Source organism: Anser brachyrhynchus, assembly GCF_964034855.1.
Source record: "Anser brachyrhynchus genome assembly, chromosome: 2".
Taxonomy (NCBI): domain Eukaryota; kingdom Metazoa; phylum Chordata; class Aves; order Anseriformes; family Anatidae; genus Anser; species Anser brachyrhynchus.
In genome coordinates, this window is record NC_137695.1 from 151,846,374 (window position 1) to 151,859,487 (window position 13,114).

A 13,114-nucleotide genomic window follows, 5' to 3' on the forward strand; every position below is an offset into this window, starting at 1 on the left:
GGAGAGGGAAGTTATCTCCCCACCAGTGGTATGGAAAGAGCCAAACCAGCAGCCTGATCTGGAAAGTCATTTCTGATGGCTGCGCAAGCTACCACAGGCAGCAGTCATGATGCAGGTTCTTCAGCAACATCCACCGGGACCTGTACGGAACGGACAGTGTTCCTCCCCCAGGCCTCCTCAAACCCTCTGCAGTATTTCTGGGGACAAGGAATCAACTCAGTGCAGAGAGCAGGAACCCTGCCCCATTCTAGGTTTAAATCAGTGTCCTAGACTCTAGTGGTAACTGGTAATGAAACAGCAGAGTTTTCACTATATAAAATTTATAAATTTATTTTTTGTAAAAATCCAAAGAGCACGAAGACATCTCACTCAAAATACTGGTAAATCAAACCACACTTAGAAAAATGAAAGCTGATTTTATTATCTTATCCACAGCCAATCATTTGACATGAACATGCATACGTAATTTTGCTACGCACACACCACAGTTTAACGTTAGTTATTAAAGGTTAAACATACAACATACATCCTTACAAAAATGAGTCAAAATGCAAACGTAACTTTTAAACAAAACAGTTTTTACTCATTTAAAAAAACTTTTGTGTTGGGTACCATTTTGTACAAACACAGTTAATTTAAACAAATTTGCTTTTAGTTTCCTCATGGTTGCACATGAAAATAAGCTGCAATAGAAAATGAAGTCATCAAGGGATTTTTAAATAGCAGAAGTAGGCAGTCTTGCCATGCAGAAGAAGCAATATTAAATATTAGTTTTTCAAAAAAAGAAAAAACCACAAGTTTAAAAATATTTAGTTCAAGTCACAAATCTTTCCCCCGTACAGAGAAATCCAAATGCAACGCATAATTAGCTGCCACTTAGGATGGCTGTTCTGAAAAGTAGAAATACTTTCCAGAATTCATAATTTCATTGATTTGGCACAGAAAAGAAGTCTGAGCTTACTTAAGAACAAGAAAGTGATAAAAAAGGGTAAACAGGAAGAGAGAAGAAAAAAAAGCAAGAATGAACGAGATAGTAGTTGCAATCACTAAAAAAAAAATCTGTGCATCTCAGTCATTGCAGAATACTGTCTGTCTACAGCAGGTGCGAATTCCAGGTATTTGTTATTGCAACATGGATTTAATTTGCTTGGAGGTAGTCTCATCATTCAAATGCTTTGTTGTGTACCTAAACACAGAAATAAAAGCCAAGTTTAGAAGAGCAGAGATGCTGGTTTGTTTTGGTACAGATAGCTTGAGCCGTATTTGAAGAAATTGTGTTTGTTAAGTCACAGCAAGCCCCTTGACCACTGATTACCCACTCCACGGTTAACCCAACCACCCAAATAGCACATTCAGAAAAATCTGTTATCAAAACTATAGCTCAACAGCCTTGCACCAAGAGGAATTAAAGAATAAGCCTCAGGTAGCTGTTGGCCAGTTTGCAGTGAACTCACATGAGCAGTTGTGGTAGCTGATTATGAACACTAGCACCAACTCTGAGCTCTCTGTCCACAGCAACATCTTCAAATAAGACATGACTGCAGAGATTTTTCTTCCAAACTTTCAATGACTAAACCATTTAAGGATTCCTTAATGATAATGGATTTAACCACTTTTTAGCCTACTTTCCTGTTTAGCTAAGTGACTGTGCTCCTAAACCCAAAGGGTACAATATGCATGTGTTTTTACTCCCCTTTCCCCTCAAAACTCTCTAAGACATTAGAACAGTTTTCATCACTACAAAAAACTTGATTAGTTCTTATTTTAAACTACTGTGTATCCTCAGTGTTGTGATCTATTTTCCTGATCTTCTTTTTAGACCAACTTAAAAGTTAAAGTGCTATTCTGTAATTCAAATATTTAACATGTTAAATTAGCACTTCGTTGTGATCCACAACTGCAGTGATTTTTTATTTGTTCAGTAGAAGAACATACAATGACAGAGAATTATTATCAATACAGATTTCTGCACTTTTTGGGAATTTATACTTTCTACAGAGGCCTAAGGCTTTCTATTGCACTTGGTATCTTGTCCATGTGAAGAAGAGGTCACGGAATATCCTGATTTGGAAGGGACCACAAGTCCAACCCCTGGCTCCACACAGGGCCACTCAAAAATCAGACCATGTGTCTGAGAGCATTGCCCAAACACTTCTTGAACTCCAGCAGGCTCAGTGCTGTGACCACTGCCCTGGAGAGCCTGTCCCAGTGCCCGACCACCTCTGGGGGCAGAACCTTCCCCTAGCCCCCAGCCTGACCCTCCCCTGTCCCAGCTCCATGCCGTTCCCTCGGGTCCTGTCGCTGTCCCCAGGGAGCAGAGCTCAGCGCCTGCCCCTCTGCTCCCCTCGTGAGGGAGCTGCAGGCCGCCATGAGGCCTCCCCTCGGCCTGCTCTGCTCTGCGCTGAACAAACCAAGGGACCTCAGCTGATCCTCATACTTCTTCCCTTCTAGACCCCTCACCATCTTTGTTGCCCTCCTTTGGGCACTCTCTTTCTTATTCTATGGTGTCACAAACTGCACACAGTGCTCAAGGTGAGGCCACACAGCACAAAGCAGAGCAGGACAATCACTCCCTTCGCCCGGCTGGCAGTGCCGGGCCAGAGGCACTCCACAGTAGGGTTGGCCCTCCTGGCTGCCAGGGCACACTGCTGGCTGATGTTCAGCTTTGCTGTCGACCAAAACCCCCAGATTCCTTTTTGCGGGGCTGCTCTCCAGCATCTCATCTCCCAGCCTGTACAAATAGCCAGGGTTGCCCCTTCCCAGGTGCAGAATCCAGCACTTGCTCTTGGTGAACTTCATACTGTTGGTGATTGCCCAGCACTCCAAACTTATCTAGATCGCTGCAAGGCCTCACCACCCTCGATGGAGTAGACAGCTCCACCCAATTTGGTATCATCCATGAACTTGCTCAAAAAGCTTTCAAGTCCTACATCCAAATGGCTTATGAAAACATCGAAGAGGACTGGTCCCAAAATGGAGCCATGGGGAACCCCATTAGTGACAGGTTGTCATCCCAATGTAACCCCATTTACAAGAACCCTTTGGGCCCAACCCGTCAGCCAATTGTTTACCCATCTTATTATGCTTTTATCTAACTGTATTCTCGTCTTTTTGTCCAGAAGGATACTGTGGGAGACGGTATTGAAAGCCAAACTGAAATCCAGAAAGATTATGTCAACTGGCTTCCTCTGGTTAACTAGCTGAGCGATCTTGTCATAAAATGAAAACAAGTTTGTCAGACATGACCTTCCCCTTGTGAACTCATGTTGGCTCTGACCAATGACTGCGCCATCCTTTAGGTGTTTTTTTTGATAACTCCCAGACTAATTTTCTCCATAATTTTACCAGGCACTGAAATGAGACTGACAGGCCTGTAATTGCTGGGATCCTTCTTGTCCTTCTTGAAAATTAGGACCACATTTGCCAGCGTCCAGTCAACTGGGACCTCTCCGGATTCCCAAGACCATTGAAAAATAATTGAGAGATCCTCTGATGACAGCAGCCAGCTCTCTAAGTACCCTGGGATGAATTCCATCAGGCCCCATGCACTTGTATGCATCCAGGTGGAGCAGCAAATCCCACACAAGTGTGGGGTTGACTGAGAGTTTACAGTTCCTTCAGTCACAATCTTCCAGTTCAGGGCAGCTGGGGTCCCAGAGCCCATCACTTTGTGTTGAAGAGAGGTGAAAAATGCATTGAACATCTCTGCTTTGTCCACATCCCTGTTTATTAGGTGACTGTCCTCATCAGGTATCAGACCAGTGTTTGCTCTGGTCCTCATTTTCCTGTTAACATACTTAAAAAAGCCTTTTTTATTGTCCCCCACACTTCTGGTCAGCTGCAACTCTGAGTCTTGGCTGCACAAATTCTCTTCCTACAAGGCAAGCAGCATCGATGTAGTCCTCCCATGTCACTTGACCTTGCTTCCAGGGACCATACGCTTTCTGCCTAAGCTCCAGAAGAAGATCCCTGCTGAGCCAGGCAGGCCTTCTGCCCCTCCTGCTTGACTTCCGACATTTTGGAATTGCCTGTGCCTGCACTCCTAGGAGGTGGTACTTAAAAACCAATCAGCATCACAGACCCCTATGTCTTTAAAAGCAGTTTCCCAGGGGACCTCACTAACTAGCCTGAATTCTGCTCTCCTCCATCCAGGGTTGAAGTTTTAGTGGCAGTTTTCCTCCTATCACTGAAGATTTTACACTCAACTACTTCATGGTCACTATGGCCACCTCTGGCCACTTCACCCACAAGACCCTCCCTGTTTACAAGCAACAGGTCTAGGAGAGCACCTTTCCTAGTCAGCTCTCTTAGTACCCGTATCAAGAAGTTATCATCAAGGTGCTTCAGGAATCTCTTGGGCCTGTTTGTCTCAGCTATGTGATATTCCTAGTTGACATCTAGGAGGTTGAAGTCCCCCATAAGGACAAGGGCAGCTGATCTAGAAGTCTCTCTCAGTTTCTTAAAGAATAGTTCATCAGTGTCATCATCCTAGCCAGGTGGTCTATAGTAGACTCCCACAAGAAGTCTACCCACAACAAGCTGAACACAATTAAAATACGTCTATGAAATTAATTCTGAACAGCTGATCTCCCTCCAAAATCCTTATCACTTTCCATTTACTTTTATGACATATTATTTATCTCTTGAGAAAACAAGAAAACTTCCAACACTCTTCCAGAATCAAAGACTCAGATTGACTTAATTTCTTGTGACATCTTGAGCCCGCTTCCACCTTGCATGCACATCACAACTCACCTCTGCATCTCTTCCTGATAACTCCAAATGTGATTTAAAAAAAATAATCTTACCCAAATGAGTCAAAGACATGAAAAACAATATCATTAAAATATTTATGTATGAAATGTGTTAGTGTGGTGAAATGTCAGCGTGACAGAATTCACACTACTAAACACAAAATACACAATGGAGTGAAGACCTGGACTACACTTTGTGTACTTCACCAATCTGACAATAAGTTTTAATATAGCACTTTCTCTCTAGAAACCTCTGTTTATACTGATCACAAGAGATTCAGAGATAAGTAACAACACAAGTACGGAAACAAGTCTCAAACCAAGCCCAGATTTTTTCTTTAGCTAATAATCTGAAACAAATTTCAAAGTGAAACCATCTATGCCACCACATCATTTCACTTCTTACCACATCTTAACACAAAGAAAAGGGAAAACGAAATTAAAGGAGTTTCACTACTGATAAGAAAAAGCAGAACTACCCACTACAAAACTAAGAGAAAGACAAATTAAAAATTCACGTCATTTCAAATGAAGTGAATGCATGAATAACCATACCCGGTTTTGGTTAACTGTTAGCAATGAAATACAGTATTTTTTTCAAGTAAGGACAAGAATGAAGCCTTCATCTGCCCATCATGGTTCAGCATTTTTTGCCAAACCTCTGATGCTGGACACTAGCATGAAGAACAGGTTACTGACTAGAGATACAGCGTTATGACCCAATTTGCAGTTTTGAGAGTTCTATACAGAATTACTCATTCTTCATCTCTCCAATTTATGTGGTGATTTGTATATTCTACAGCAAAGGCACTGACTCTCTTGCTTCTTTACTGTGAGGGTGACAGAGCACTGGAACGGGTTGCCCAGGGAGGTTGTGGAGTCTCTTTCTGTGGAGATATTCAAAACCTGCCTGGATGCCATCCTGCTCAATGTGCTCTAGGTGATCCTGCTCAGCAGGGGCGTTGGACTAGATGATCTTCAGAGGTCCCTACCAACATTGGCAATTCTGTGATTCTGTGAAGTACCTCCCTATAAATACGTTGTGACAGAGGAACAAGTTCTTACTATGTACCTAGAAATATCTACCTTATATGTCTGAAACTATCTGCAAAACAAAAACTTCATTAAATTACTCATACTCTACCAATACTACATAAAATCATTAAGACACTGTCAAATCACACACGGCTGAGGATATAGCTGATACAAACCAATCCAGCCATTTCTTTAGTAAGCTGGTAGAAGTCACAGTGCACATGCTGCAGCTGCTCATCTGCATGTTTGGTAGTTCAGCCGGTAGATGTGATCAGTTAGTTTCTAGTATGTATTGTATTTTATACTTGAAGGTAGTAACACTGATGACAAAATCCACTCTGTCACGTCTACCTCTATAGTCGTTCTTACACTGGATGCAGTAGAAGTATGCAGAAAGCTATCTTAGAATAAACAAATACAAATATGCAACCTAGCTTTTAAAACCCTGTTTCTTCAAATGTCCATGCCTCCAGACACATTGGAAAAGAAGTCTGCAATAACCACATTCATTTTTTACATGTAACACTGAATGAACACCTCATAGCTGAAGGAAAGACCCTAAACAACTTCTGAAAATCCACAGAAAAATATTTCAAATAAAAGAAAAGAGTACCTGAGAGCATTTAGAAGACCTTCTACACTGTTAGGAGGCTGGTCTTTAAGAACTTTGATGCATCCTTTCATCTAGAAGTTAAAAAAATTAAACATTTTTTTCCATATGAAGACCTTATAAATTTACAAAAGTATTTTACACCGTCAGTTAAAAAAAAAGAAAAACAACACTTATTTAAAAATTGCAGCAGTGTAGAGACACTTTCTTGATATTGGAAAAGAATTAAGCTTTCAGTATTACGTTTTCCTACAACAGGATGGCTCAGCTAATTTCAAATCTGCTTATCTTTAGACAACACAACTTTGACATTGAGCTCTGCTGTATCAATATTAAGGAACCGTAAACAATCTTTGCTTACAATAGGATCCATTGAGAACTCCACTCAGCCAGTGAAATAATGACAAAATCTGTAGCTAACGCAATCATAAAATAGTTTGTTTGAAACAACCACTAAGCAGCACATGTTAACAGCACGCATTCCACAGACTCTTACTATAAAACAAAAGCAGGAAGTTTGACCTGAAGGCTAGGGGACAACTAAGTTAGCATTTTACAAGACAGTGAGGAGCAAACCAGATACTACTGTTATTTTCAGCCATTCTGATTTGTACCTTTCAACACGACTGTTCAGAGTGTTTCAAGACACTACCTGAACTCCATTGGATTTTTCATGACTTGACAATAACCATCATGTATCTGAAGGCCTGTTTTATATTTCTCACTACTTACGTATATGTTTTGCTGACAGTTAACACTATGCTTTTACTATCAATCCGAAAGGTACATCTGCCCATTTGTCCCTGTCCATGGCAGGGGGGTTGGAATTGGATGATCTTTACGGTCCCTTCCAACCCAAACCATTCTGTGATTCTGTGATCTGCTACTAAAACATGGAGAGAAGAAAGGGAGCCTACAGCAGCTTAAATACTCAAAAGATTATTCAGTAACAATAAACTTACATCAATTTTTGAAGTTTTGGCAAAAGCGCCCACCGGATGCACGTGGTCATAGAGTATGATGACACCCACCATTACCCTCAGACAGAATGATACTGTTTCCTCATTTGTAAACCTGCTTCTATATTCACTGCAATTGAAAAACAGCATTATCTATCAAACAAGACAAAAGATAGCTACTAGTAGTGACCTAAAAAAGATTAAAGAGAAATCCTGCCATAAATTCTCAGAGAAAAATAGAGTTGTGAGTCCTCCTTTTTCCTTTCGACAATCTGACTACAAAAGTCAGACCACTGGTTGAAAAGCGTTAACTGGAAGTTAAAGATTCTCAAACTTAAAATAGTGCCTTGCTGCTACAATATTCCACACTTTTTTTTTTCCAGAAAAAAAAAGATTAAAAGAGAACACACTCACTTTGTTTTGAGTGCATCCTATCCTTTTCCCCTCCACCCCTTAATATACAAGCAATACAAAATTCTGACTGAGAAGGGGAGGGTGGGGGGAATGGAAGCCTAATGAACAATGGTTAAAAAATTCCTTGAATGGGACAGATCATTCTTAGAGAGGGTAATAATGTAAGTGTTCGGAGCTCAAAATAGGCTTCATAACAAAACGTACTATGGTATTTGGTCTGAAAAACTTAAGACAGACATCGTACTTCTTGTCTGAGCAGTTTTACCAATGGGAAATTTAGATCCCAGAAGAAACACAAAGCTTAGTCTGACTTTTTGTTCATACTCCCAGAGCCTCTCAAATTTATAGTAGACAATAGACTGCCTTCATGCTTAAAACTGTCTCATAAATTCCCCAGAAAGGGACACTAATTTTGTTAGTCGCTAGCCAAGCCAACTTGCAAGAAGATACCATCCAAAGCATTGCCCACAACCTCTCTTCCACAAGGCCCTAGGCAATCATGCTCAAATAGTGTATTTTCCTGAATTATATATGAGAAAGCCTTTTACAAAAAATAACAAGAGGTTGTCTAGCTTTCAAAGCCGATCTGTTTTTAAATATCAATGTTCTGAAAAGTAGACCACGTGATTTGCATGGCCAGCAAAATGAAACAAGTTAGTTGTTACCCTTGACATGAAACTAAGTTGGTAAAAAGAAAACAATTCTTAATTATCCAAATTATTTTTTTTTCTTATGCATCACATGTCATGTCTTAAAAAAATAGACGTAATTCATACACAATACAAGCACTGATTGTACTCACGGGGTTTCCAGCATGACCCTGCACACACTGGCCATGGTGCTTAAACAATCCGTAGTATTCTCTATTGGTAAATTTTTATTCTGCAGAGAAAGATAAACAGTTTCCAATTCAATTACTGTGAAATATTATACTACAAAACCTAAATCAAATCAGTGATCTGCTGATACAGAAGCAGAGGAATTAAAAACATGAATTACAGCTATGGTAAATTAGGTAGTGTTGCATTTTTGTTTATTTTTCAACATGAATTTAGAAATTAGCAACCTATAGACCATAGTCCACACTACTGAAGCCTACCACATAGGTTTTGCATGCTTGTAGAACTCTATCACACACTATTGACTTCTGGGGAGTTTAAACGAAAATCTAAAAAGTTCTGTAAGGACAGAAATTTCTGTAGCAAAATATGTGCATCTGCTGGAACAGTAAGACTTAAGATTGTTTCAGATGAACATTTCAGTCAAAGAAATGTAAAATGAGACGCATTTTTTCAAGGCATTTCAGGTGTAAAGAAGAATAAACAAAAGTTATTAAAATACTAATACCTTTTCGTATTAGCATTCTGAATACTATTAGTTGCACAGTAATAGTAAATTATATCTTTTTTAAAAAATTACAAATGGTGTGTATTCTTCCCATTTAGGAAGAAATTCATCATATAATTATCAGAAGCCAATCACAATACTTGTAGTGACAGGATTCTATCACTGATATTTAGATAAGGAGAAATGAGGATGGATTACAATCTTGGAATGCCCTGAAAGGATATCTGAGAGGAGTTCAGACTCCTCTCCCCTTCCCCAGTAACGGAAGCATACTTGACTTTATATAGTCAAGCACAAAAGTGTTTTGGGAAAGAGAAAAAGAAGCTATATTGCAATTCCCTTCCCTATTTCAAGCACACACACACAAAAAATCAAGCTGTTCTCCTCTAAATTTTACAGTTTCTGATCCAAGACACCACTAAAACGTAGGCAACTTACTTACCTCCCTCACCTTCTTCCTAGAGAAAAGTTTTCACTAGGAGTGTTGTAATGTTATTTAAAAAAACAAAAAACAAACAAACAAAAACATCCTCAAGGACCTAATTCCTACAGTATCTGAGAAAGACAGTGCATATTTCCTGAGGACCCAAAAAGCAAGTTTCATTTCTGGATGACAGATTAAGCCTGGTAGAAGTTTTGTGTTTCTAAAACAATGTCTGGCCCTGCATGGTTTTGAAGTACACTGTCCAACTCATAAATTTATATTCTTACCTCTGACACAAATTTTGTTGTAGCATCGCTTAAGGTTTTCAACATTGGTGTTGCTTCAGCGTAAAATAAAGACATTCTGTTTGCCAACTCATTATTTACTTCATTTTCTCCTTCTGCCTATAAAACAGAAGGAAAGAAGAATTTAGTTGTTCTATACATGGAAAAAAAAAAGTTGATAATATAAGGTTAAATCTCATCTCATCTAAGGGTTACCTACTGGGACATTGTTAATCCTCATACGGCTCAGAGTTCTTCTATAGTAGCTGAAGTCGTTCTGTATAGCAGGATTTGTCATCTACATAGATATGGAAGAAAAAAAGTTGTGACAAATACCTCAAGAAAAATATAAAGGTAAGTTTTCATAAAACTTAATACTGAGATCAAGAAGACATTCAGCCTTCTGAAGTAAAGTCCTGTGATGTTGTGAGTGGAGATGCATAGAAACACCTTTATTGCTAAATTCTAAGAATTCTCACAACAAGACGTAATGAGAACAAGAAAAGCAGTTGGTCTTCTAATAGGAGTTTGAGATTAGTAGGTTGAAAAAAGTTTTAGAAATGTGACTTCAATTAGACCAGTACATTAGTATCATCTCAGCTTGGATCTTTGCACATTAGCAATAAAATAGCCAGACAATGGATGTGCATACAGAAGAAGCAGCAGCAGCATTATCCCAAAAGATATGACAAATTCAGCTGAAGAAACGTGATTAGTATGTACCAAAACATAACAAGTGCCTAAAGCTAATATATTTCTTCTGCATTCCACTGTAATCTAACCGTAAGTTGTGTGAACTAGCCATGCATAGTAGGTGTTTGAGCATCTAATACATGATCTATTCTAAAACAGCACACAACCCAAACTGCTTCAGTAAGCAGACTATTTTCTTCTTCTGAACCTTTGCACTTACAAAACTATGCCAAGTTCTTACCTTAAGCTCATCAAACCGGAGTGTGAAGTGAAGAATTTCTGCAAACTGCTTAGCAAGAGCCTGCTCTCGCTCCAGGTGTTGTGTTGGTGAATATGGAGTGCTTGTCAGGGCTCCCAACAGACCTCGCAATCCCGCCTCTTAAATCAGAGAAGAATGTTTTACAATATACATCTGCACCTGCAACTTGTATCTGTATTCACTGGAATTCTGCACACTAGATTTAAAACACCCATCTGCCAAGACACATAGCAATTAATAATAAGCAGGGTTGATGAATTGTTTCTATGTGCCACTGTTATATTTACTTATAAACAGCTATAAAGACTATGATTTAATCAATGAAAACTTTCTTTTTAAAGTTTTGTCCGAGCTTTGTCTGCAACGTGCAAAATACATTTCAGTAGTCTGCGTTAGCAGACTGCAGACTCTTCAAGAAGATAACATGAAATTCAAGGTACATACCTACCAGCAGAAGCTACATTTAGTTTGTTTTTAAGATAAACTCATACTCCATGTCTTAGTCTACCAGCTGGTTAGTGCTCCTCAGAGTTAATAAAGGGACAAGGAAATAAGATGGCAAGTATACTCCCATTCTCTCCTCTCAGGCATCCACCAAAATAAGTTTGCTTTCACATGCAAAAGGTGGTACACAGATATAAAATCCAATCCAGTGCACGGAAGGAATCTATACAATAAGAGCTTTTATCTAGTAACAAGTGGTTGACCTAGATATATTCCATGTCTCTATATGTCAAGTGTACTAAATGAAGACAAAAAGCAAGTTCAGCTTACCTAGTCTTTGAGAAAATTCATAGAATTTTTTTAGTTTGCCTACTAGTGGAACAACTGCGCCCCATGCCTTCTCTTGCAGCTTCTCATCATTGGGATGCTGTATTGCCTTAAATTAGAAAAAAAAAATGCTTAAATTAAAGATATCTGAGACTTGATTGAAAAATCTCTGCAAGGCGATTGTCTGAAGAACTACTTATTTAGAATTCTACCAAGAAGTTTTTGGTAAAGAGACAAGCATACGCTAACCCAAGACTGTTCCAAAAAGCTCTAAATATTTTTGTTGAAAATAAGTATCCAGGATAGTGGGGGAAAAAAACTAATCAAAAAAGCATAAAGAAATTGTTAAAAATAAAGCTACTCAGAGTATGAAAACTTAAACATATCTAGTTAATTAAAATCAACAACTTCATTGGGGCATCTGCAAATTAAACAGTTTAGTGAACAAAGCCTCTTCGTAATGATATTATCTATCACCAGTTTTTGAAATTGTGAAAAAGAAAAACCACAACATATTCACTGTGAAATTGAAGCTAAGTATTATAGTAGGAACATTTAGGTACAATCAGCAACGTGAAGACATGGTGTATGCCAGAGCTTTAAAGCATAAATGCATAGACCTTATCTTTAAGGCTTTTGTCTTGGAAGCTTACTGTAAATTCAACCTCCCCACATTTTTAAGACAGAAACTAGCAGTTTGAAAATTACTAAGAAAACGAATAGAAGTGCTCATAACTCTCCTGTTCAATCTTTACAGTCTAGTCTGTGATTCCGAAAGTCAACTTTTCAGTCAACTCTGGGCTACACGTTTCAACACACTTCTCTCTGGTCCCTAAAAGCTTCCTCCGTGCCTTGTTTACCTCCTCTCAGGTAGATGTGTCTCTCTTCTTTCCACATGGGAGCTGCAGGCTTTGGTGCTGGGACATACATTCCTGCCAGATCCTACAGCCTCTCCTTGAACATGCTCCTTTCTTGAAGAACAAATAAACCAACTCCCCTTCTGAGGGTTGTGTGTGACACAATTACCCTTCCTAAACCTAACTTATGACTTCAACAGAGAGGGAATAAAAACCTCACGTTACTTATGAAAGCTGAATGGCTATGATTATCAAATTTATGTGGAATTAGCAGGCTTTTGTCTGCTAGGATTTCTTTGAGTATGAAATAGCAAGTACCTCCTCATTTTAGGAGCATTAGTTACGATCCTTCCTAAAGGTAAAGGAAAAGCAGCGATATCCTGTACAGGAACTTCCGAACACCTACTGTAGTAAATAAAAACCAATTAAAAGGCACTGAAAATGTCTCGTGTGCTAGGATTCCCACACAGACTTCTCCAATTAGCACACAAAAAGATGTCGACATTATTCAATATTGTCTTGTAGTCATACCATAATCTTTCCAAATCAGCTGCTAACTTGAGAAGAGCTTATGTGGTAAAAAAAAAAAAAAAAAAAAAACCAGCAACAATGTCACAAAACATTTGAAGAAAATCTTTCACTATTACACGTGTGCATTAATATTACTGAAACAAGTGACATCCGCTCTGCTGTTAAAAAGGAACATT

General features: G+C 39.0%; 1 protein-coding gene across 8 annotated transcripts in view; it reads right to left on the reverse strand.

The window, feature by feature from the left end:
- Positions 1-399: 399 nt before the first annotated feature.
- CYRIB (CYFIP related Rac1 interactor B) overlaps positions 400-13,114 on the reverse strand; it is a 95,158-nt gene continuing 82,443 nt past the window's right edge. For all 8 annotated transcript variants that reach the window (XM_080578080.1, XM_080578081.1, XM_080578085.1 and 5 more), the window contains 8 exons: positions 11,554-11,659; positions 10,762-10,898; positions 10,048-10,125; positions 9,831-9,947; positions 8,575-8,654; positions 7,362-7,488; positions 6,403-6,473; positions 400-1,186 (listed from right to left, as the gene is read on the reverse strand). In XM_080578080.1, coding sequence (XP_080434206.1) covers positions 1,123-1,186; positions 6,403-6,473; positions 7,362-7,488; positions 8,575-8,654; positions 9,831-9,947; positions 10,048-10,125; positions 10,762-10,898; positions 11,554-11,659 — 780 coding nt within the window. In that variant the 3' untranslated portion in view covers positions 400-1,122. The remainder of the gene's footprint in view (positions 1,187-6,402; positions 6,474-7,361; positions 7,489-8,574; positions 8,655-9,830; positions 9,948-10,047; positions 10,126-10,761; positions 10,899-11,553; positions 11,660-13,114) is intronic.